The 26007-nt window shown below is 44.9% G+C and overlaps 1 protein-coding gene across 1 annotated transcript; it reads right to left on the bottom strand.

Moving 5' to 3' along the window:
- Nucleotides 1-6317: 6317 nt before the first annotated feature.
- Nucleotides 6318-25705, bottom strand: LOC144610680 (uncharacterized). The gene is made up of 10 exons (XM_078429561.1): nucleotides 25480-25705; nucleotides 21613-21714; nucleotides 20324-20395; nucleotides 19065-19136; nucleotides 18172-18249; nucleotides 16963-17028; nucleotides 15674-15739; nucleotides 13007-13158; nucleotides 9557-9669; nucleotides 6318-7983 (listed from the first exon to the last, which is right to left on the bottom strand). Exons 1-10 carry the CDS (start codon nucleotides 25556-25558, stop codon nucleotides 7845-7847), a joined length of 939 nt encoding a protein of 312 aa, XP_078285687.1. The 5' UTR covers nucleotides 25559-25705; the 3' UTR covers nucleotides 6318-7844.
- Between the last annotated feature and the right edge of the window lie 302 nt (nucleotides 25706-26007).

Raw genomic sequence — 26007 nt, 5'->3', positions numbered from 1 at the left:
CGTGGGTTTTCTCCGAGATCTTCGGTTTCCTCCCACACTCCAAAGATGTGCAGGTTTGTAGGTTAATTGGCTGGGCAAATGTAAAAATTGTCCCTAGTGGGTGTAGGATGGTGTTAGTGTGCGGGGATCGCTGGGCGGCACGGACCCGGTGGGCCGAAGGGCCTGTTTCTGCGCTGTATCTCTAAATCTAAAAAAAATCCAAAATATCATAGTCGCTTCGAGTGACCGCCGATGGTGATGGTACAGTGATATTCATTTTTGTATTCAGCTCAGCACGTATCACAACACATAAGCCCTCAGAGACATATTAGATAAGCATCTGAGACACAGCACACGTGTTACACAGAGACAGTGTGCAGAGTCGCCAGCTTGGTGCCATTTTCATGCCCCAGCTTGTAAGTGGAGGGCTGTTCCTGAAATCCAAGGAAGTTTGCAATATCTCTGACTATTTGGCCAGAAACTGCAGAACTGAAACCAACTGACATATATTTTTCAGAGAAATTATGGAACAAGAAGCTGACAAATCATCAGATTGTATGACTTGTGATCCTCAGTAAAATTAAAGCAGTACAGGAAATAGCAAGGTTATTCCTCCTAACTTGAACTTCAGGAGGTCGGACAACCCAGGGTTTTGAACGTTGAGGCGTGGGCTCTGCTACTTTGAAGGGAAACTGTGAAGCAATTTGACCTACGGTTAGAATTTCTGCCTCAGAAGGCAGTGGACGCCAATTCTCTGGATGCGTTCAAGAGAGAGCTAGATAGAGCTCTTAAGGATAGCGGAGTCAGGGGGTATGGGGAGAAGGCAGGAACGGAGTACTGATTGAGAATGATCAGCCATGATCACATTAAATGGCGGTGCTGGCTCGAAGGGCTGAATGGCCTCCTCCTGCACCTATTGTCTATTGTCTATTGTCTATTGCCTATGAGCCACACTGTTTCCTCCTCCAGATATGGCAATCCCACTAAAATCCCTTCTCAGCAATCCCTGTCCTCCGTGGCAGGTTAAAGTGTTGTCGGAAGAACGTTGGGAATAGGAGATGAAATGCCAGGTCCAAATGTTAGCAGCAGGCAATGGGAATGCAGCAAATGCCATTGGATTCCTGCCGCTGGTCCTAGACTCTCCCACTGGTGGAAACATCCGCTCCACATCCACTCTATCCAAGCCTTTCACTATTCTGTACGTTTCAATGAGGTCCCCCCTCATTCTTCTAAACTCCAGCGAGTGCAGGCCCAGTGCCGACAAACGCTCATCATGTGTTAACCTAATCATTCTTGTAAATCTCCTCTGGACCCTCTCCAGGGCCAGCACATCCTTCCTCAGATACGGTGCCCAAAATTGCTCACAATATTCCAAATGCTGCCTGCCCAGCGCCTCATAGAGCCTCAACATTTCATCCCTGTGTTTGTATACAAGCCCTCTTGAAATAAAAGCTAGCATTGAATTTGCTTAAAGATAGACACAAAATGCTGGAGTAACTCAGCGGGGACAGGCAGCATCTTTGGAGAGAAGGAATGGGTGACGTTTCGGGTCGAGACCCTTCTACAGACAGTTTGCTGTCTTTACTACAGATTCGACTTGCTGATGAACTTTTTGGGAATCGTGCACCAGCAACCCCGTCACTTTGCACATCCGATTTCTGGATTCTCTCCCCATTTAGAATTTGTGATGTTCACTGATTTGTTGAAGTCTCTGCCACTTCTCTTGAATGGATGTCTCGCCTTCTCGCTGAGGGTAGGACCACCTGTCTCGTTCTCCTTGTTTGCCCTTAGTGCTGTCTCATTCCCTTCTTGAGCCCTGACGAAGAGTCTTTGACCCGAAGCATTAACTAGAATCGTAGAACTGTACAGCATGGAAGCAGGCCCTTCGGCCCACCCTGCCCATGCTGACCAAGTTGGCAAATTGGGCTAGTTGCATTTTGCCTGCATTTAAGCCCTTCCTATCCAACTCTGTTTCGCTGCGTACAGATGCACTTTGACCAGCTGAGTAGTTCCAGCCATTGAGAAAGAGAGTAAAGGCTAGTTTCAGTTGCAAGGTGCTGGAGTAACTCAGCGGGTCAGGCAGTGTCTCTGGAGAACATAGATAGGTGACAGATCAGGTTGGGACCCGCTGTAGACTGATTGTCGGGGGGAGGGGGAGGGGCAGAAAGCTGGAAGAGAGGAGGCTAGTAGAGAGGACAAAGTCTGGTGAGTGATAGGTGGATACAGGTGAGGGGCGAGGTTTGATGAACCAACCAGGGCAGATGGTTGGACAAAGTCCAGAGATGAAAACACAAAGATTGTGAGACGAGGAGGTGAAAATTGTGAAGCTAGAGGTTGGAATGTAGGTGGAAGTGGAGAGAGAGATAGGGGGAAAAAACTGACCACCTAATTTAATTAGTGAATTTTATTTTTAAATTGCATGATCTTTTTGTTATAAGATTTAAAAATCTTGTTTTTAACTTTTTCGAGATGCCGGTACTCTGGAAGCATTGGTTTATTGTGTAGGAAAGAACTGCAGATGCTGGTTTAAATCAAAGGTGGACACAAAATGCTGGAGTAACTCAGCGGGTCAGGCAGCGTCTCTGGAGAGAAGGGATGGGCGACGTTTCGGGTCGAGACCCTTCTTCAGACTGATGTCAGGGCAGTGGGTTACTCCAGCATTTTGTGTCCACTGGTTCATTGTATATTTGTTGTTGATGCTGCTGTTTTGGAGGTTCCTGTAAAGCAGCAGCAAAGAAGAATTCCATTGTTCTGGTTCATCTCTGATGCATGTAGAGTCAAAGGGTCATGAAGTCTGATAGCATGGAAACAGGCCCTTCGGCCCAACTTGCCCATGTCGACCAAGATAGACAATAGACAATAGACAATAGGTGCAGGAGGAGGCCATTCGGACCTTCAAGCCAGCACCACCATTCAATGTGATCATGGCTGATCATTCTCAATCAGTACCCCATTCCTGCCTTCTCCCCATACCCCTGACTCCGCTATCCTTAAGAGCTCCATCTAGTTCTCTCTTGAATGCATTCAGAGAATTGGCCTCCACTGCCTTCTGAGGCAGAGAATTCCACAGATTCACAACTCTCTGACTGAAAAAGTTTTTCCTCATCTCCGTTTTAAATGGCCTACCCCTTATTCTTAAACTGTGGCCCCTGGTTCTGGACTCCCCCAACATTGGGAACATGTTTCCTGCCTCTAACGTGTCCAACCCCTTAATAATCTTATATGTTTCGATAAGATATCCTCTCATCCTTCCAAATTCCAGTGTATACAAGCCTAGTCGCCTCAGTATTTCAACATATGACAGTCCCGCCATTCTGGGAATTAACCTAGTAAACCTACGCTGCATGCCCTCAATAGCAAGAATATCCTTCCTCAAATTTAGAGACTAAAACTGCACACAGTACTCCAGGTGCGGTCTCACTAGGGCCCTGTACAACTGCAGAAGGACCTCTTTGCTCCTTTTCTGAACTTCTCTTGTTATGAAGGCCAACATTCCATTGGCTTTCTTCACTGCCTGCTGTACCCGCATGCTTCCTTTCAGTGACTGATGCACTAGGACACCCAAATCTCGTTTTACGTCCACTTTTCCTAACTTGACACCATTCAGATAATAATCTGCCTTCCTATTCTTACCACCAAAGTGGATAACCTCACACTTATCCACATTAAACTGCATCTGCCATGCATCCGCCCACTCACACAACCTGTCCAAGTCACCCTGCAACCTCATAGCTTCTTCCTCACAGTTCACACTACCACCCAGCTTTGTATCATCTGCAAATTTGCTAATGGTACTTTTAATCCCTTCATCCAAGTCATTAATGTATATTGTAAATAGCTGCTGTCCCAGCACCGAACCTTGCGGTACCCCACTAGTCACTGCCTGCCATTCTGAAAGGGACCCATTTATCCCCACCCTTTGCTTTCTGTCTGCCAACCAATTTTCTATCCATGTCAGTACCCTACCTCCAATACCATGTGCTCTAATTTTGCCCACATCTCCTATGTGGGACCTTGTCGAAGGCTTTCTGAAAGTCAAGGTACACCACATCCACTGGCTCTCCCCGTCCATTTTCCTAGTTACATCCTCAAAAAATTCCAAAAGATTAGTCAAGCATGATTTCCCCTTTGTAAATCCATGCTGACTCGGAACGATCCTGTTACTGCTATCCAAATGCTCCGCAATTTCGTCTTTTATAATTGACTCCAACATCTTCCCCACCACTGATGTCAGACTAACTGGTCTATAATTTCCCGTTTCTCTCTCTCCCTCCTTTCTTAAAAAGTGAGGGATGCCTCTATTACACTAGTTGCACCTGCCCACATTGGACTTTTTCCCTCCAATCATATCCTATCCATGTAGCTGTCCAAATGTATTTTAAATGTTGTTATACTACATGCCTCAACTACCCCCTCCGGCATCTTGTTCCATATACCCACCACCCTCTGTGGGTAAAAGTTACCCCTCGGGTTGCTATTGATTCTTTCTTGACTCCCCTACTCCAGTTAAAAGACCTTGCGCATTCACCCTATCTATTCCCCACATGGTCTGAGACACCTCTTCTGAGATCACCCCACATCCTTCAGTGCTCCAAGGAACAAAGTCCTAGCCTGCCCAACCACTCCCTTCAGCTCGGGCCCCTCGAGTCCTGGCAACATCCTCGTAAATCTTCTCTGCATCCTTTTCCAGCTTAACAACATCTTTCCTGTGGCAGGGGGATCAAAACTGAACGCAGTGCTCCAAATAAATGACCAATGGATGAACAGACTCTTACAACCAGTTGAAGCGGGAAAGTGAGGATGGAATTGGTGAAATCCAGAGTAAACGTGACCCTGGACAGAACAATAATATTGTTGGATGGGAAGGAAATGGGTGCAGTTTGCTGACTCAGGGAAAAAGAAAGGCATGCTTATCTTGCTTTTTTAAATCAACTTGACTATTCTGCATTTTATGTATTTCTGTCCTATGACTCTAATATGGATTTAATTTCTTTAGCCACTTGTGATCAGACAAATACTATTTCATAGTATTTCATAGTATTTCAGAAGGCAGTGGAGGCCAATTCTTCGAATGCATTCAAGAGAGAGCAATATATCTCAATGTTGAAAGACTGGAGCTACTAGGCTTGTACACACTGGAATTTAGAAGGATGAGAGGGGATCTTATCGAAACGTATAAGATTATTAAGGGGTTGGACACACCCACACCACAAATACGTAGAAACATACAAAAACAGGTGCAGGAGTAGGCCACTCGGCCCTTCGAGCCAGCACTACCATTCAATATGATCATGGCTGATCATCTAAAATCAGTACCCCGTTCCTGCTTTCTCCCCATCCCTTGATTCCGTTAGCCCTAAGAGCTAAATCTAACTCTCTCTTGAAACCATCCAGTAAATTGGCCTCCACTGCCTTCTGTGGCAGAGAATTCCACAGATTCACAACTCTCTGGGTGAAGAAGTATTTCCTCATCTCAGTCCTAAACGGCCTCCCCCTTATTCTTAAACTGTGACCCCTGGTTCTGGACTCCCCCAACATGGGGAACATTTTTTCTGCATCTAGCCTGTCCAATCCTTTAAGAATTTTATATGTTTCAAAAAATTCCCTCATCCTTCTAAATTCCAGTGAATATGACATGACACACGTACACAAACATAGACATGCACACACATACATAGACACGCGCACAAACATAGACACGCACACAAACATAGACACGCACACATACATAGACAAACACACATACATAGACACGCACACATACATAGACACGCACACACATACATAGACACGCACACACATGCATAGACACACACACACATAGACACGCACACATGCATAGACACTCACACATGAATAGACACGCACACATACATAGACACGCACACACATGCATAGACACGCACACACATACATAGACACGCAGACATACATAGACACGCAGGCATACATACACGCATAGACACGCACACATGCATAGACACGCACACATGCATAGACACTCACACATGCATAGACACGCACACATACATAGACACGCACACACATACATAGATACACACACACATACATGCACACACACATACATAAACACACACACATACATAGACACACACACACATACATAGACACACACACATACATAGACACACACACATACATAGACACACACACATACATAGACACGCATACACATACATAGACATGTGCACACATACATAGACATGCCTCCACATACATAGACACGCACACACATACATAGACACACACACACACACGCATACATAGACACACACAAATGCAAATGAACGCCATGTAATTTTATTGGGATCTCTCAGATTTATTGAATTGACAAAGTGATTGTAAAAACAACTGGTGAAGAGAATTAAAAACAACAATCAATTTAAAGAGCAGAGATTAGATACATTAAGCAGAAAGCAAAATGGTGAACATCTCTTGACAAAAATCCTCTGGATTTATGGTGTGTTCATTAAAACTCTAATAACCTGGCAAAACCAAAAGTCCAGCAAAACTGAGTACTAATATGTGTAATATGAAACTGTTATTAATAGAGAGTATTATTAAATAATTGATATTATCACAAAATTAATATTGTTAATTCCCGGAATGGCAGGACTGTCGTATGTTGAAAGGCTGGGGCGATTGGGCTTGTATACACTGGAATTTAGAAGGATGAGGGGGGATCTTATTGAAACATATAAGATAATTAGGGGATTGGACACATTAGAGGCAGGAAACATGTTCCCAATGTTGGGGGAGTCCAGAACAAGGGGCCACAGTTTAAGAATAAGGGGTAGGCCATTTAGAACGGAGATGAGGAAGAACTTTTTCAGTCAGAGAGTGGTGAAGGTGTGGAATTCTCTGCCTCAGAAGGCAGTGGAGGCCAGTTCGTTGGATGCTTTCAAGAGAGAGCTGGATAGAGCTCTTAAGGATAGCGGAGTGAGGGGGTATGGGGAGAAGGCAGGAACGGGGTACTGATTGAGTGATCAGCCATGATCGCATTGAATGGCGGTGCTGGCTCGAAGGGCTGAATGGCCTACTCCTGCACCTATTGTCTATTGTCTATTGTTATTATTGTTAGAAAATCTGCTAGTCCACGTCTACCAAAGTCCCACGGATTAGAGGAGTTTTGGGACAGAGAAGCTGCATTTACATAGCGCCTTTCAAATCCACCCGCACTCCCATTGCATTTCCACAGCAGTGGTATAGTTCTGTTGCAACGCATGGAAGGCTGTGTGGGTGTAGTTCCCTGACCTTGTGTGTAGGAAGGAACTGCAGATACTGGTTTAAACCGAAGATACAGACAAAAAGCCGGAGTAACTCAGCGGGTCGGACGTCATCTCTGGAGAGAAGGAATAGGTGAAGTTTCGGGTTGAGACCAAGAACCATAGCAAATAGGTGCAGGAGTAGACCATTCAGCCCTTCTTCGAGCCAGCACCGCCATTCAATATGATCATGGCTGATCATCCAATATCAGTACCCCGTTCCTGCTTTCTCCCCACATCCCTTGATTCCGTTAGCCCTAAGAACCATATCTAACACTCTCTTGAAAACATCCAGTGAATCGGCCTCCACTGCCTTCTGTGGCGGAGAATTCCACAGATTGACAAGTCTCTGGCTTCTTCAGAACCCGAAAACGTCACCTGTTCCTTTTCTCTGGAGATGCTGCATGAGCGGCTGAATTACTCCAGCTTTTTGTGTCTATCTTTAGTTGCCTGGCTTTGCCTTGCCTGGGTATGGCGTTGAAGGCAATGCCTCTTGAGTGGGCATGATCGTTCTTTGTTCAGAACTCAGCAGAGGGTTGTGATTGGCCAGGCTGGCCCACATTGGAGACTAGCGGAGGTTCATACCAGGTTTCTCTTCTGCTCACAAACCCAGTGCAACTTAGAGTCACAATTGGCGTCGTTCCAATCTCTCGCAGATTTAATTTGACCGCAATCTTCTTCATTCCCGTAATTGTTGGGTTCACCTTCACCCCAGTGCCTTAGAGTGGAAAATGAGCATGAAGTTAGAATCAAAAATCACACAGCATAGAAAACAGACCCCTTCGCCCGAACTCATTCATGCTGAGCAAAATGTATTATACAACTAGACCAAGTGGACTCGTTGGGCCCAAACCTCTCCTCCCCTCAAACCCCCCCCTAACCCCCCCACCCCTGGCACTGTGAGGCAGAGGCTCGACCAGCTGTGCTACTATGCTGCCCTATTGATTGTATAGATGCACAGTATTATCTGATCTGATAGTTTAGTTTTCGAGATAGTGCATGGAAACAGGCCCTTCGGCCCACCGAGTCCGTGCCCACCAGCAATCTCCACAAGCTAACACTATCCTACACACACTAGGGACAATTTACATTTATACCAAGCCAATTAACCTACAAACCTGTGCGCCTTTGGAGTGTGGAAGGAAAACCAGAGGCCACGTAGAAAAACTCACGCAGGTCACGGGGAGAACGTACAAGGCTGTAAGGCAGCAACTCTACCGCCCATGATTGGATAGCATGCAAAGCAGAGCTTTTCACTGTACCTCGGTACACGTGACAATAAAAAAACCTCAGCCTTACCCTGTTTGGGCGGCACGGTGGCGCAGCGGGAGAGTTGCTACCTTACAGCGAATGCAGCGCCGGAGACCCGGGTTCGATCCCGACTACGGGTGCTGTCCGTACGGACTTTGTACGTTCTCCCCGTGACCTACGTGGGTTTTCTCCGAGATCTTCGGTTTCCCCCCGAACTCCAAAGACATACAGGTTTGTAGGTTAATTGGCTTGGTAAATGTAAAAATTGTCCCTGGTGTGTGTAGTGTAGTGATAATGTGCGGGGATCGCTGGTCGGCACGGACCCGGTGGGCTGAAGGGCCTGTTTCCGCGCTGTATCTCTAAACTACATTAAACTGCACCTGGAGTATTGTGTACAGTTTTGGTCTCCTAATCCGAGGAAAGACATTCTAGCCTTAGAGGGAGTACAGAGAAGGTTCACCAGATTGATCCCTGGGATGGCGGGACTTTCATATGAAGAAAGACTGGATAGACTCGGCTTATACTCGCTGGAATTTAGAAGACTGAGGGGGGATCTTATAGAAACATATAAAATTCTTAAGGGGTTGGAGAGGCTAGATGCGGGAAGATTGTTCCCGATGTTGGAGAAGTCCAGAACCAGGGGTCACAGCTTAAGGATAAGGGGGAAGTCTTTTAGGACCGAGATGAGAAAACATTTCTTCAAACAGAGAGTGGTAAGTCTGTGGAATTCTCTGCCACAGAAGGTAGTTGAGGCCAGCTCATTGGCTATATTTAAGAGGGAGTTAGATGTGGCCCTTGTGGCTAAAGGGATCAGGGGGTACGGAGAGAAGGCAGGTACAGGTTACTGAGTTGGATGATCAGCCATGATCATATTGAATGGCGGTGCAGGCTCGAAGGGCCGAATGGCCTACTCCTGCACCTATTTTCTATGTTTCTATGTTTCTAACCGCTCAACATTGAACCCCATTGATATTTCCACTGTGGCATCAGCAAAGAGCTATGCAGTAGAGTGCAAACTTGGAAAGCTGAAAGGAACTTACGTCGCTGATGTGTTGAAGGCTGTGCCATCGACCCACTCCCAATTATCTTCAGTCCCCCAGTCACTGAGACCAATCCAGAAATGATCAAGTTTGGAACTCAAGCTGATAAACGTCTGAAAAAGAATTGAAGAAAGCATCATCAGGCATTAAGGTGCACACACTCACACTCACGTAAACAACTCACAAACAGACTTTTATGTGGTTGTGTGTCTTGTTGCTTTTCCAATCCGGCAAAAGAAAAAGAACTACACACCTCCAGATTCAAGGACAGTTTATTCCCAGCTGTTATCAGGCAACTGAACCATCCTACCACAACCAGAGAGCAGTGCTGAACTTCTACCTACCTCATTTAGATTTTAGATTTAGAGATACAGTGCGGAAACAGGCCCTTCGGCCCACCGGGTCCGCGCCGCCCAGCGATCCCCGCACATTAACACTACCCTATACTCACACTAGGGACAATTTTTACATTTTACCCAGTCAATTAACCTACAAAACTGTACGTCTTTGGAGTGTGGGAGGAAACCGAAGATCTCGGAGAGAACCCACGCAGGTCACGGGGAGAACGTACAAACTCCGTACAGACGGCGCCCGTAGTCAGGATCGAACCTGAGTCTCCGGCGCTGCATTCGCTGTAAGGCAGCAACTCTACCGCTGCGCCACCGTGCCGCCTCTCATTGGAGACCCTCGACATATCTTTGATTGGACTTCACTGGCCTTACCTTGCACTAAACGTTATTCCCTTATCGTGTATCTGTACACTGTGAGTGGCTCGATTGTAACCATGTATTGCCTTTCCGCTGACTGGTTAGCACGCAACAAAAGCTTTTCACTGTACCTCGGTACACGTGACAATAAACTAAACTGAACTGAAACTGAAACTGAATTCTGTACTCAGTCCCTAGTGCAAACAAGGCAGTGTGAAACTTCCACAATACTGTTCGATTACTCAGGTTTACGTCGGAAACAAACCGGCAATGGCAGCATTACTTACCCAGAAGGCCGTGCGCTGCGGAAAGTGCCCTGGACGCATCCAGAGACCACTGAGACAATGAATACTCTCAGTGCTGGAGTAACTCAGCGGGTCAGGCAGCATCTCTGGAGAACATGGATAGGTGACGTTTCACAGAGTGCTGGAGTAACTCAGCGGGTCAGGCAGCATCTCTGGAGAACATGGATAGGTGACGTTTCACAGAGTGCTGGAGTAACTCAGCGGGTCAGGCAGCATCTCTGGAGAACATGGATAGGTGACGTTTCACAGAGTGCTGGAGTAACTCAGCGGGTCAGGCAGCATCTCTGGAGAACATGGAGAGGTGACGTTACGGGTCGACACCCTTCTGCAGACTCTTGAGTCATTTCGGGCAGCGGGTAGGGATGGTGATTCCGACTTACATAAAATCTGACTTGCGTAAAGGTTCAGGGAAGGTAAAGGTAGGGTGAATACCCCATTGTAGGGGAAGCAAGAACCAGAGGACAAAGGTTTAAGGTGGGAGGGGAAAGATTTAATAGAAACCTGAGGGGCAATATTTTCACAGATAGAACGAGCTGCCAGTGGAGGTAGCTGAGGCAGGTACTATAACAGCATTTAAAAGGCATTTGGACAGGTACTTGGGTAGGAAAGGTTTGGAGGGAAACACACAATAGACACAAAATGCTGGAGTAACTCAGCGGGTCAGGCAGCATCTCTGGAGAGAAGGAATGGGTGGCGTTTCGGGCCGAGACCCTTCTTCAGACCCGAAACGTCACCCATTCCTTCTCTCCAGAGATGCTGCCTGTCCCGCTGAGTTACTCCAGCTTCTTGTGTCTATCTCCAGAGGTGCTGCCTGACCTGCTGAGAGAGCTATCCCAGATGGAATGCAGCTGGGAACCTGAGAAGATTTTGTGGAACATTAACAATAGACAATAGACAATTGGTGCAGGAGGAGGCCATTCGGCCCTTCGAGCCAGCACCGCCATTCAATGTGATCATGGCTGATCATTCTCAATCAGTACCCCGTTCCTGCCTCCTCCCCATAACCCCCTGACTCCGCTATCCTTAAGAGCTATATCTAGCTCTCTTTTGAGGAACATTCTGTGTCCTTTCTGCATTCACCAGCATCTGCAGTTCCTTGTTTCTGCTGGTAATTTTGGAGAAGTGTTTCGAGGTGTGGTCTTCTCCCTTCAAACCCGCACGTCTTTGGAATGTGGGAGGAAACCGGAGAAAACCCACGTGGTCACAGGAAGAGCGAGCAAACTCCACACAGACAGCACCCGAGGTCAGGATGGAACCCGAGGCAGCAGTTCTACCAGCTGCGCTGCCCTTAGAAGCTTGGTGTTAAATATCCTGTGATCGTATTGGCGTGAAGCGATTTGAGTTGCTTTATCTTGTTAAAATAGCAAGTTGTTGTTTAAGCAACAAGACAGCAACACTTCAGTAACAGGAGTAACATTTTCATGCAAGTACTGGAGTTACTCCAGCATCTTAGAAACATAGAAACATAGACAATAGGTGCAGGAGTAGGCCATTCGGCCCTTCGAGCCTGCACCGCCATTCAATATGATCATGGCTGATCATCCAACTCAGTATCCCGTACCTGCCTTCTTTCCATACCTTCTGATCCCTTTAGCCACAAGGGCCACATCTAACTCCCTCTTAAATATAGCCAATGAACTGGTCTCAACTACCTTCTGTGGCAGAGAATTCCACAGACTCACCACTCTCTGTGTGAAGAAATGTTTTCTCATCTCGGTCCTAAAAGACTTCCCCCTTATCCTTAAGCTGTGACCCCTGTTGGGGTCAAAAATGTTCCCGATGTTGGGGGAGTCCAGAACCAGGGGGTCACACAGTTTAAGAATAAGGGGTAGGCCATTTAGGAATGAGACGAGGAAAAACTTTTTCACCCAGAGAGTTGTGAATCTGTGGAATTCTCTGCCACAGAAGGCAGTGGAGGCCAATTCACTGGATGTTTTCAAGAGAAAGTTAGATTTAGCTCTTAGGGCTAACGGAATCAAGGTATATGCAGAGAAAGCAGGAACGGGGTGCTGATTTTAGATGATCAGCCATGATCATATTGAATGGCGGAGCTGGCTCGAAGGGCCGAATGGCCTATCTCTGCACCTACGTTTCTTTGTTTCTCAGTTTCAAATTGTGTTGGACGCATTGATTTGGTGGTACAATTATACCAGGAAATGTTAGTGCGAACCTGCATGAAAAAGTGCTCTACCTATTGTAAACAGTCAAATCTGGTGTTTCTGGGGAGAAGGAATGGGTGACGTTTCGGGTCGAAACACTTCTTCAGACCCGAAATGTCACCCATTCCATCTCTCCAGAGATGCTGCCTGCCCCGCTTATTTGCTCCAGTTGTTTTGTCTTTATCTTCGATTTAAACCAGCATCTGCAGTTCCTTCCTCTGCAAATCTGGTGTCTCCTTGGAGAGTTTAACAAAGCCCGCTCCGAAAGCTTACTCTTACCTGCTCAATCTCGTCATTAATGACAACGAGGTTACTCCCATGGAGGGTGCAGTACTGCTGGCTATTGTGCCATGTGGCTTCCTTGATTGAGAAGAAGTAGCAGCTCTCCTTGAAGGCGATCCAGTTGTTGGGGCATTGAAGGTTCTGACACTCTGAAAAACATTCAGTCCAGTCTAGTTAATGGTGACGTGCACCGAGGTCAGTGGATGTTTTTGGGTTGTCAAGGGTTTTAGATTTTTTAGATTTAGAGATACAGCGCGTAAAATGGCCTTTCGGCTCACCGGGTCCGCGCCGCCCAGCGATCCCCGCACACTAACACTATCCTACACACACTAGGGCCAATTTTTTTAAATATTTGCCCAGCCAATTTGTGAGGAAGTCGCCAGGACTTGAGGGCCTGAGTTATTGGGAGAGGTTGAGCAGGTTAGGACTCTATTCCTTGGAGCGCAGGAGGATGAGGGGTAATCTTATAGAGGTGCATAAATTCATGAGAGGAATAGATCGGGTAGATGCACAGATTTTTTTGCCTAGAATAGGGGAATCGAGAAACCAGAGGGCATAGGTTTAAGGTGAGAGGGGAAAGATTTAATAAGAACCTGAGGGGTAACTTTTTCAAGCAAATAGTGGTGGGTGTATGGAACGTGCTACTGGAGGAGGTAGTAGAGGCAGGTAACATTGCAATGTTTAAGAAACATTGAGACAGGTACCTGAATAGGACAGGTTTGGAGGGATATGGGCCAAACGCGGGCAAGTGGGACTAGTGTAGTTGGGACATGTTGGCCGGTGTGGGAAAGTTGGGCCGAAGGGCCTGTTTCCACGCTGTGTCACTCTATGACTCTATAATCTCTGCATAGGAATTCCAGATGTTCACTGGCTGTTCTGAAGGCAAAGACAGGAACTATCTGGAGGTCACTTTATTTATATTGACCACTAGACCAAGTGGACCCGTTGGGCCCAAACCTCTCCTGCATTGGTGCAGCGCCCTCTCCTCCCCCCTTCCCCCTCCCTCCCCCCTCCTCCCCTCCCCCCCTTCACCTCCCCACCCACTCCATCCCACTCTACCCCCCCGTATCCTCCCCCTCCCTCCCTCCCTAGGAGATAGATTTAAACTTTAAAATGTGAATAACTTTTAAAATATAACACCGATTTCAATGAAACTTCTTCCATTAGCACCAAAGGGACGACGGTGAGTAAGGTGGGCCTAAAACTGTTTCTATGTGATGTTTTTGGTCGAGACCCTTCTTCAGAAGTTCTTCCTGCACAGTTCTTTCCAACAAAGATTGAAACATTAACCAGCAGAACCCCCATCAACTTGCCCATAGCATGTTTGGGGAAGTGTCTACCATCAAGTAATCTAATGCGACCGTAATTTGAATTGAGCCGTTGCACCTTATAAAACAGGTTAGGTTCGGTTTATTGGCCATTTTTCTTTATTTCACTTCATAGCTATGTTTAGGAAAGAAAACTGCAGATGCTGGTTTAAATCGAAGGTAGACACAAAATGCTGGAGTAACTCAGCGGGTCAGGCATCATCTCTGGAGAGAAGGGATGGGTGACGTTTCGGGTCGAGACCCTTCTTCAGACCGATGTCAGGGGAGGGGGCGGGACAAAGAAAGGATGTAGTAGGAGACAGGAAGACAATAGACAATAGGTGCAGGAGTAGGCCATTCAGCCCTTCGAGCCAGCACCGCCATTCAATGCGATCATGGCTGATCACTCTCAATCAGTACCCCGTTCCTGCCTTCTCCCCATACCCCCTCACTCCGCTATCCTTAAGAGCTCTATCCAGCTCTCTCTTGAAAGCATCCAACGAACTGGCCTCCACTGCCTTCTGAGGCAGAGAATTCCACACCTTCACCACTCTCTGACTGAAAAAGTTCTTCCTCATCTCCGTTCTAAATGGCCTACCCCTTATTCTTAAACTGTGGCCCCTTGTTCTGGACTCCCCCAACATTGGGAACATGTTTCCTGCCTCTACTGTGTCCAATCCCCTAATTATCTTATATGTTTCAATAAGATCCCGCCTCATCCTTCTAAAGAAGACTAGTGGGAGAACAGGGAAGGGGGAGGGGGGGGGAGGGGAAGAGAGGGACAGAGGAACTATCTGAAGTTAGAGAAGTCAATGTTCATACCGCTGGGGTGCAAGCTGCCCAAGGGAAATATGAGGTGCTGTTCCTCCAATTTGCCCTGGGCCTCACCCTGGCAATGGAGGAGGCCCATGACAGAAAGGTCAGACTGGGAGTGGGAGGGGGAGTTGAAGTGCTCAGCCACCAGGAGATCAGGTTGGTTAAGGCGGACTGAGCGGAGGTGTTGTGCGAAACGATCGCCGAGCCTGCGTTTGGTCTCGCCGATGTAAAGAAGTTGACACCTGGAACAGCGGATGCAATAGATGAGGTTGGAGAAGGTGCAGGTGAACCTCTGCCTCACCTGGAAGGACTGTTTGCGGCCTTGGATGGAGTCGAGGGGGGAGGTAAGTGGACAGGTGTTGCATCTCGTGCGGTTGCAGGGGAAAGTGCCCGGGGAGGGGATGATTTCATAGTTATGTGTTTAATTAGTTTAGATTAGTTTATCTACTACTTGCACTACTACTTGCACTACCTGCCGCACAGTGTTCCCTCAACGCATATTTACATGCACATTTCTCAGACTTAATAGTTTCCGACTTACTTTCCAGTTTCAGCTTGGAGATCAGGTCGGTCATGTTCCCCTGGGCTTTCTGTAGTTCTCCAGACACTGGGAAACACAACAGATTGAAACATTAGATAGACACAAAATGCTGGAGTAACTCAGCAGGCCAGGCAGCATCTGTGGAGGAAAGGAACAGGTGATGTTTCTGGTCGAGACCCTTCTTCAGAAGTTCTTCCTGCACAGTTCCTTCCAACAAAGATTGAAACATTAACCAGCAGAACCCCCATCAACTTGCCCATAGCATGTTTGGGGAAGTGTCTTCCATCAAATAATCTAATGCGACCGTAATTTGAATTGAGCCGTTGCACCTTATAAAACAGGTTAGGTTAGGTTTATTGGTCATTTTTCTTTATTTCACTACATAGCTATGTGTATGATAGAAAACTGCAGATGCTGGTTTAAATCGAAGGTAGATATAAAATGCTGGAGTAACTCAGCGGGTCAGGCAGCATCTCTGGAGAGAAGGGATGGGTGACGTTTCGGGTCGAGACCCTTCTTCAGACTGATGTCAGGGGAGGGGGCGGGACAGAGAAAGGATGTAATAGGAGACAGGAAGACTAGTGGGAGAACTGGGAAGGGGGAGGGGGAAGAGAGGGACAGAGGAACTATCTGAAGTTAGAGAAGCCAATGTTCATACCACTGGGGTGTAAGCTGCCCAAGGGAAATATGAGGTGCTGTTCTTCCAATTTCCGGTGGGCCTCACTATGGCACTGGAGGAGGCCCATGACAGAAAGGTCAGATTGGGAGTGGGAGGGGGAGTTGAAGTGCTGAGCCACCGGGAGATCAGGTTGGTTAAGGCGGACAGAGAGGAGGTGTTCAGCGAAGCGATCGCCGAGCCTGCGCTTGGTCTCGCCGATGTAGAGAAGTTGACACCTGGAACAGCGGATGCAATAGATGAGGTTGGAGAAGGTGCAGGTGAACCTTTGTCTCACCTGGAAAGAATGTTTGGGTCCTTGGATGGAGTTGAGGTTGGGAGGTAAAGGGACAGGTGTTGCATCTGCTGCGGTTGCAGGGGAAAGTGCCCGGGGAGGGGATGGTTTCATAGCTATGTGTTTAATTAATTTAGATTAGTTTATCTACTACTTGCACTACTACTTGCCACTGTATGTTTCTTTTTTTTTCCTAGTCAGATGTGCAGCACTTTGGTCAACGTGGGTTGTTTTTAAATGTGCTATACAAATAAATTGACTTGACTTGACCTGCCGCACAGTGTATCCTCAACGCATAATTTCATGCACATTTCTCAGACTTAATAGTTTCCAACTTACTTTCCATTTTCAGCTTGGAGATCAGGTCGGTCATGTTCCCCTGGGCTTTCTGTAGTTCTCCAGACACTGGGAAACAAAACAGGTTGAAACATTAACCAGCAGAACTCCCATCAACTTGCCCTCAGCATGTTTGGGGACGTATCTCCCATCAGGTATCTAATGCGGCCCTTCATTTGAATTGAGTCATCACCATTTATTGAATAGGTTAGGGTAGACAATAGACAATAGACAATAGACAATAGTCAATAGGTGCAGGAGGAGGCCATTCGGCCCTTCGAGCCAGCACCGCCATTCAATGTGATCATGGCTGATCATCCACAATCGGTACCCCTTTCCTGCCATCTCCCCATATCCCTTGACTTAGGTTTATAGGTTTAAGTGAAAAAAAGCTTTTCCCTGTATCTGCCACACATGTCAATATACTAAACGGAACGGAACTAAACTGAGAGAAAAGGAATGGGTGACGTTTCGGGTCGAGACCCTTCTTCAGACTGAGAGGAGAGGGAAGAAAGAGATAGGGAAGAAATAGATGGTAATATAGAGAGATATAGAGAGATATAGAACAAGCAGCATCTCGGGAGAGAAGGAATGAGTGACGTTTCGGGTCGAGACCTTCTTCAGACTGATCAGTCTGAAGAAGGGTCTCGACCCGAAACGTCTCCCATTCCTTCTCTCCCGAGATGCTGCCTGACCTGCTGAGTTACTCCAGCATTTTGTGAATAAATCGATTTGTACCAGCATCTGCAGTTATTTTCTTATACGAGATATAGAACAAACTAGACCAAGTTTGGGCCCAAACCTCTCCTGCATTGGTGCAGCACCCTGTCCTCACCCCTCCCCTCTCTCCTCTCTACTCATCACCCCTCCTCCCCTCCCGACCCCTCCCTCCTCCCCCCTTCCCCCCTCTTCCCCTCCCCCTCCCACTCCATCCCTCTCAACACCCCTTATTCTCCCTCTTTCACCCTCCCTCCACCACTCTCCCTCCCTCCCCCCTCCCTCCCTAGGAGATAGATTAAAACTTTAAAATGTGAATAACTTTTAAAATATAACACCGATTTCAATGAAACTTCTTCCATTAGCACCAAAGGGACGACGGTGAGTAAGGTGGGCCTAAAACTGTCGCGCTATCGTGTACCGTTTTGATTGTAATCCAGGAACAAACAAATAAACAAACGAGAGTTTTAGTACATAGATATTCGGATAACTCACTGATTTCCGCCAGTTCCCTCATTTTGATCATGATCTGGGGCATTAGGTCTTCGAATTTCGTTGACACGCCCGCCAACACTACGAGCAAAGGTAAACAGATGAGGAAGAAATTGTTAACCCTGAAAGACACCCCTGGGTAAACCCTGATATTTCTATGTTTCCAATTACACTAACAGAATAAAATCTGAAAAGCATGAGAAGAACACATAAGGTGAATGCACAGCCTTTTACACAGGAATGGCAATCAAGAACGATCAGGAACTAGCATTTGTTTCGAGGGGCCTTTTATACAAAAACAGGGATGTACAGTGCCAGAGGCCCAGTCTCGATCCCAATGTGTCCGGAGTTTGTATGTTCTTCCCGTGACATGCGTGGGTTTTCTCCGAGATCTTCGGTTTCCTCCCACACTCCAAAGATGTACAGGTTTATAGGTTAAGAAAATAACTGCAGATGCTGGTACAAATCAATTTATGCACAAAATGCTGGAGTAACTCATCAGGTCAGGCAGCATCTCGGGAGAGAAGGAATGGGTGACGTTTCGGGTCGAGACCCTTCTTCAGTCTGAAGAAGGGTCTCGACCCGAAACGTCACCCATTCCTTCTCTCCCGAGATGCTGCCTGACCTGCTGAGTTACTCCAGCATTTTGTGATTAATTGGCTTGGTGTACAGTATGTGTACATTGGCCCCAGTGTGTGTGTTAGTGGATGTTAGGTTAGGATGTTAGTGTGTGTGTGTGTGTGTGTGTGTTGTCCCCAGTGTGTGTGTGTGTTGGATAGTGTAAGTGTGCAGGGATCACTGGTTGGGCCGGACCCGGTGGGCCGAAGGGCCTGTTTCCGCGCTGTATCTCTAAACTAAACAAAAACTAATTTGACTCGTCAAAGAAAGCCATTCACCTCTGGAGCTCAAGTTGGTCATCTGGTCCTCGATATTCTGCTTTAACATCGTCATCTCCGTCTTGTGGGAAACTGAAAGAGGAGAAATAAATTCAAGCACAAGGTTGGAATTCGGAAAGTAAACTGATGCTGGTAGCAATGAGAGATTATAGGGTGGGAAAATGGAACTCCTTCCCTGAGTGCCCCTGCAGAGGACAATGGAGTGATTGGACTTCACTGGCTCTGTGTTGCACTAAACGTTATTCACATTATTCCCTTTATCATGTATCTGTGCACTGTGGGCAGCTCGATTGTAATCGTGTATTGTGTTTTCCGCTGGCTGGTCAGCGCGCAACAAAAGCTTTTCACTGTACCTCGGTACACGTGACAATAAACTAAACTCAACTAAATCGCCAATGGAGATATTGGGGCAGGAATCAGAATGCTCAGCAGACCATCTTTGAGACCAGTGGGCACAGCAGTAGAGTTGATTCCTCACAGCGCCAGAGACCCGGGTTCGATCCTAACTACGGGTGCTGTCTGTAAGAAATTTGTACGTTCTCCCCGTGACTGCAAGGGTTTTCTCCAAGATCTTTGGTTTCCCTCCTCACTCCAAAGACGTACAGGTTTGTACGTTAATTGGCTTGGTATTAGTGTAAATTATCCCTAGTGTGTGTAGGATAGTGTTAATGTGCAGGGATCACTGGTCGGCACAGATTCGGTGGGCCGAAGGGCCTGTTTCCGCGCTGTATCTCTAAACTAAACTAAACTAATAAAGGAGGATTTACGTAGGTATTGTCAGGACCTAAGGGACCGAGCTATTGGGAGAGGTTGAGCGGGCCTTGTAGTACAGGAGGATGACGGGAGATAATGCTAACAAAATCTCTTGCAAAGCCAGCAAGGATTACTTGAAGTTAGAAAAATTAATATTCATATCGAAGGTATTTATTCACAAAATGCTGGAGTAACTCAGCAGGTCAGGCAGCATCTCGGGAGAGAAGGAATGGGTGACGTTTCGGGTCGAGACTCTTCTTCAGCCTGAAGAAGGGTCTCGACCCGAAACGTCACCCATTCCTTCTGTCCCGAGATGCTGCCCGACCTGCTGAGTTACTCCAGCATTTTGTGAATAAATACCTTCGATTTGTACCAGCATCTGCAGTTATCTTCTTAATATTCATATCTCTGGGTTGACTGCTTTCCTGATTTTTACGCATTGGGAGTGAGTTTATGTTCTTCTTCTGTTGATACTAATTCGATGTAGTCAATGATAGTCCACTCACCATTAACCATGGCCTGTGAGATCTCCTGGATCTGTGATTGAAATCCCTTCACGCTCCCATTCATTCGTGAACCTTAAAAGGCAGCCAGAAATGAGGCGCTAAGTTAGTTCCGGATGTTTCGAGGATTCCCGGCAAATTCTCCAAGCATAGTCTCTCCGCTGGCTGGTCAGCTCGCGACAAATGCTTTTCACTGTACCTCGGTGCACCTGACAATAAACTAAACTTCGTCAGATACACGAAGATAGACACAAAATGCAGGAGCGACCCAGCGGGACAGGCAGCATCTCTGGAGAGACGGATTGGGTGACGTACATCTCCCGCTGAGTTACTCCAGCTTTTTGTTTCTGCTGTTTAAAGCAGCATCTGCAGTTCCTTCCTACACATGTGGTCAGATACACGCATCTCTCAAGAATGAGTGGACATGCCGACTGCAACGTATGGAGTCGTACACACGTCGTAATGCAACACACATTTATTACAGTCCACTTACAGCATAGATCTGCAGGACTTCACAGCGATCCAACTGCCCTATGTAAGCAAATGGAATGTTGGCATTCATAACAAGAGGAGTTGAGTATAGGAGCAAAGAGGTCCTTCTGCAGTTGTACAGGGCCCTAGTGAGACTGCACCTGGAGTACTGTGTGCAGTTTTGGTCTCCAAATTTGAGAAAGGATATTCTTGCTATTGAGAGCGTGCAGCGTAGGTTTACTAGGTTCATTCCCGGTATGGCGGGACTGTCATATGTTGAAAGACTGGAGCGACTAGGTTTGTATACACTGGAATTTAGAAGGATGAGAGGGGATCTTATCGAAACGTATAAGATTATTAAGGGGTTGGACACGTTAGAGGCAGGAAACATGTTCCCAATGTTAGGGGAGTCCAGAACAAGGAGCCACAGTTTAAGAATAAGGCGTAGGCCATTTATAACAGAGATGAGGAAAAACTTTTTTAGACAGAGAGTTGTGAATCTGTGGAATTCTCTGCCTCAGAAGGCAGTGGAGGCCAATTCTATGAATACATTCAAGAGAGAGCTAGATAGAGCTCTTAAGGATAGCGGAGTCAGGGGGTATGGGGAGAAAGCAGGAATGGGGTACTGATTGAGAATGATCAGCCATGATCACATTGAATGGCGGTGCTGGCCCGAAGGGCCGAATGGCCTACTCCTGCACCTATTGTCTATTGTCTATTGTCTAGCTCTTGGTAATATATATCACATATTAGGCAGAGCAACTACTAACAAGCACTACAATTGGCTAGTAGGAAATAACCAATCTACACCGACTACTTACTCTTATCAAGTCCATAGATCAAGAGGATCAACAAGGCAATCAGAAGCATGGCCATGAGCAACTGCAACCCTTTTCCACGGCAGAACGACATGCCTCGGTTACCTGAGATTTCAAACGTAGTTAAAATATCATATTAAATTCCGAGAGTCCCACATCACAAAAACAGGCCGTTCAGCCCAACAAGTCCTTGCTAACCATCAGGCACCCATTCACCATCACTCCAAACTAATCCCACTGGGTGATGTTTCGGGTCGAGACCCTTCTTCAGACTCCACTCGTTATAATGGTCAATTAACAAGAATACAACTGAAACAAATGTTCAGATTTATTTGGACATTGTTGAAGTCACAGGAAGACATTCATCACGAATGTTTTATTGTCATGTGTCCCAGACAGGACAATGACATTCTCACTTGTAGCAGCACAACAGAATATGTAAACATAGTACACTATAAACAATATGATAAACGACAGAGAAAAAAAAGTTCAGTGTGTATACACATACTCACACACACACACACATATATATACATACATACACATACACACATATATGCACATACATATACACATATATTTCTATATGTATGTATTTGTATGTATATATATATATATATGTGTGTGTGTGTGTGTGTATATATATATATATGTGTGTGTGTGTGTGAGTATATGTGAATATGTATATATACACTTTATTTCCATATATATACATACACACACATATATATAGATACATTTATATGTGTGTGCAAACAGTCTTTCCAGGTGAGACAGAGGTTCACCTGCACCTCCTCCAACCTCATCTATTGTATCCGCTGCTCTAGATGTCAACTTCTTTACATCGGCGAAACCAAACACAGGCTCGGTGATCGTTTCGCTCAACACCTTCGCTCAGTCCGCCTTAACCAACCTGATCTCCCGGTGGCTGAGCACTTCAACTCCCCCTCCCACTCACAGTCTAACCTTTCTGTCATGGGCCTCCTCCAGTGCCATAGTGAGGCCCACCGGAAATTGGAGGAACAGCACCTCATATTTCGCTTGGGCAGCTTGCAGCCCAGCGGTATGAACATCGACTTCTCCAACTTTAGATAGTTCCTCTGTCCCTCTCTTCCCTCCCCCCCCCCCCCGCCCCCTTCCCAGTTCTCCCTCTATCTTCCTGTCTCCACCTATATCCTTCCTTTGTCCCGCCCCCCTGACATCAGTCTGAAGAAGGGTCTCGACCCGAAACATCACCCATTCCTTCTCTCCTGAGATGCTGCCTGACCTGCTGAGTTACTCCAGCATTTTGTGAATAAATACCTTCGATTTGTACCAGCATCTGCAGTTATTTTCTTACACTATATATATATATAGATACATTTATTTATTTTTTTTAAGATAAATTTTTTATTGGAGATAGGTACATAACTTACAGTCATACATTTTTAAATTGATAATATTGTCAATTATTATTATATTGTCTCCAATACCTTTTGCCCCTTTTTTTTTTTAAACTAGATAGAACTAAAGAAATAGATGAAGTAAAGAAAGAAAAGAGAGAGAAGAAAAATAAAAACAAAAACAAAAACAAATTATAAAGATAAGGAAAAAGTTAGTTAAAGAAGAATGGAGAAATTTATTAAAATAACAAAAACTTCCTTCGAGATATATTCGTACATTTCAAAGTATAGCATTTCATCCATTCTTTAGTCCGAGTGCTAGTCAGGTTCCTGTGCTGAACCATTCTGACCCTTTAAGTAATCAATAAAAGGAGACCATGTTCCAATGAATAATTCCTGTTTGTCCAACAGGGAAAATCTGATTCTTTCCACGTTTAAGGTCTCCGTCATTTCTATAATCCACATTTTGATTGTGGGGGCCGTAGGGCCTTTCCAAAATTTTAGAATTAATTTTTTTCCTGTTATTAAACTATAATCCATAAAGTTTCTTTGTGTTGTTCTAAATGTTTGATTTAATTCTAATATTCCGAGTATAATTAATTTTGGATCTGGGTCCAATTGTGTGCTGGTTACTTTAGATATTATGCTAAAAATATTTACCCAGAATTTTTTAATTTTTATACAGTTTGCAAACATATGAAATAATGTAGCTTCTAAATGTTGACATTTATCACATTTAGGTGAGATATGTTGGAAAATTTTATGTAGTTTTGTTTTTGAATAGTGTAACCTATGTATTACTTTAAATTGTATTAGAGAATGTCTGGCGTTTAGTGAACACTGATGTATATGTTGCAAACTTTCTTCCCAAGTATCTTTCGTAATTACTTGGTTTAATTCTTTTTCCCATTTTTGTCTGTATAAGTCCGTGGAGGGAATGTCACTGTCTAATAAGATATTATATATATAAGATATTAATTTTTCTGTATTAGGATGTTTGTTCCAACATTCATCAAGAATTTCTGAATTTCTAATTCGAAAATTTTGGGAGTTCGATTTTACATAATCTCTAAGTTGAAGATATCTGAAATAATCATTTCCACGAAGACCATAAGTCTGTTGCAACTCCTGAAATGTCAGAAAGGTGCCTTCCTTATAAAGTTGTCCCATATTTTTAATTCCATAATCCTTCCATTGTGTAAAACCCCCGTCTACCCATGAAGGCTTAAACAAAGGATTATTCACAATTGGAAGAAAAAGTGATAAATTATCTAATTTTAATGTCTTTTTTAATTGTTTCCAAATTCGTATAGCACTAAATATTATAGGGTTTTCCCTATAAATTTTTTTGTTTAATTTAGACGTAGCAAATAATATCGAACCAATATCAAAAGGTAAACAATCTTCCTTTTCCATTTTTAACCAGTCTGGTTGATGATCTATTTCTTCCAACCAGAAATTCATATTTTTAATATTAACTGCCCAGAAATAAAACAAAAAATTGGGTAAAGCCAGGCCTCCATTTATTTTTGATTTACACAAGTGTCTTTTGTTTATCCTATGATTCTTATAATCCCAGATAAAATCATTAACAATAGAGTCCAATTTTTAAAAAAAGTTTTTTGTCAGATATATCGGAATTGTCTGAAAAAGGTATAATATTTGCGGTAAAAAAATCATTTTTATGGCATTAATTTTGCCAACCATTGAGATAGGGAGTGTTTTCCAATATTGAATATTCTTATGTAGTTTGTTCAGTAATGGGGGGAAATTTGCTTTAAATAATGATGTATATATCTTAGTTACATAGATACCTAGATATTTAAATTTTTCATTTACTATTTTAAATGGAAATTGTTGTATTATCTGTTTATTATGTTCCCTTATTGGCATAATTTCGCTTTTATTCCAATTTATTCTGTATCCTGAAAGTGAACCAAATTGTATGTGTATATATATATATATATATATATTGTCCCTAGTGTAGTTAGAATAGTGAGCCGAAGGGCACGTTTCCATGCTGTGTCCCCAAATTAAATTAACCTAAATTGCGTGATTTGTAGGCTAATTGGCTTGGTATATCAATATCATATATTGTCCCTAGCGTTTGTAGGATAGTGCAGACTTGATGGGCCGAAGGGCCCGTTTCCATGCTGCATCTCCAAATATATACCAACCCATGCTGATAGATATATACATACATACACAAGCACACATATGTACACATAAAAAAACCAATAATAGTGCAATAATAACAATAAGAGTCTAGGTAGTTCAGAGCTTATTTGGTGGTTATAGTGTTTAGTAGCCTAATGGCTGTAGGGAAGAAGCTGATGAAATCATAAGTAATTTCTTGACCAATACTCAACCCTCAGCCAAAGCTAACGTGAGATACATCAAGTGGACAAGCTCCCATTATCTTTTGCCAAATCACTAGTGAATGCAAACCCACAAAGGCACATTTCTTCTGATCCACACCAAAAGATACCTGTTGTCCATTTAGTCTTCTGATGCTTTTGTTGATCGTCAAGTTTGAAATCCTCATAGTCATCGTAAACAGGTTCCATTGCCCTTCCCGTTAGACAGTGCAGATACTGGGTGGAAGCCCCACTGGGTTACTCCAGCATTGCCCTTCCCGTTAGACAGTGCAGATACTGGGTGGAAGCCCCACTGGGTTACTCCAGCATTGCCCTTCCCGTTAGACAGTGCAGATACTGGGTGGAAGCCCCACTGGGTTTATTAAGGAGTGGGTTGTTTTATAAACAATATTGTACCACTCATCCCCTCCAATCACATGTTGACGAATTGAAACCAGCTTCGGAAATGCTGACATGGACTTTTATAGAAATTCTAAAAATATTAGGAAAGGAACAGAGAGATAATGCAAGATCTGTAACGCTCAGCAGAATTAAAGCAAACATTTCAGCAATCTCTAAACAGCCAACGGACTAGAGTTGCTGCCTTACAGCGCCAGAGACCCGGGTTCGATCCTGACTAGGGGTACTGTCTGTACGGA

Source organism: Rhinoraja longicauda, chromosome 37 (genome assembly GCF_053455715.1).
Source record: "Rhinoraja longicauda isolate Sanriku21f chromosome 37, sRhiLon1.1, whole genome shotgun sequence".
NCBI lineage: Eukaryota > Metazoa > Chordata > Chondrichthyes > Rajiformes > Arhynchobatidae > Rhinoraja > Rhinoraja longicauda.
The sequence above is the reverse complement of the archived record's forward strand: the minus strand, read 5'-3'. Positions and strand labels throughout refer to the sequence as shown.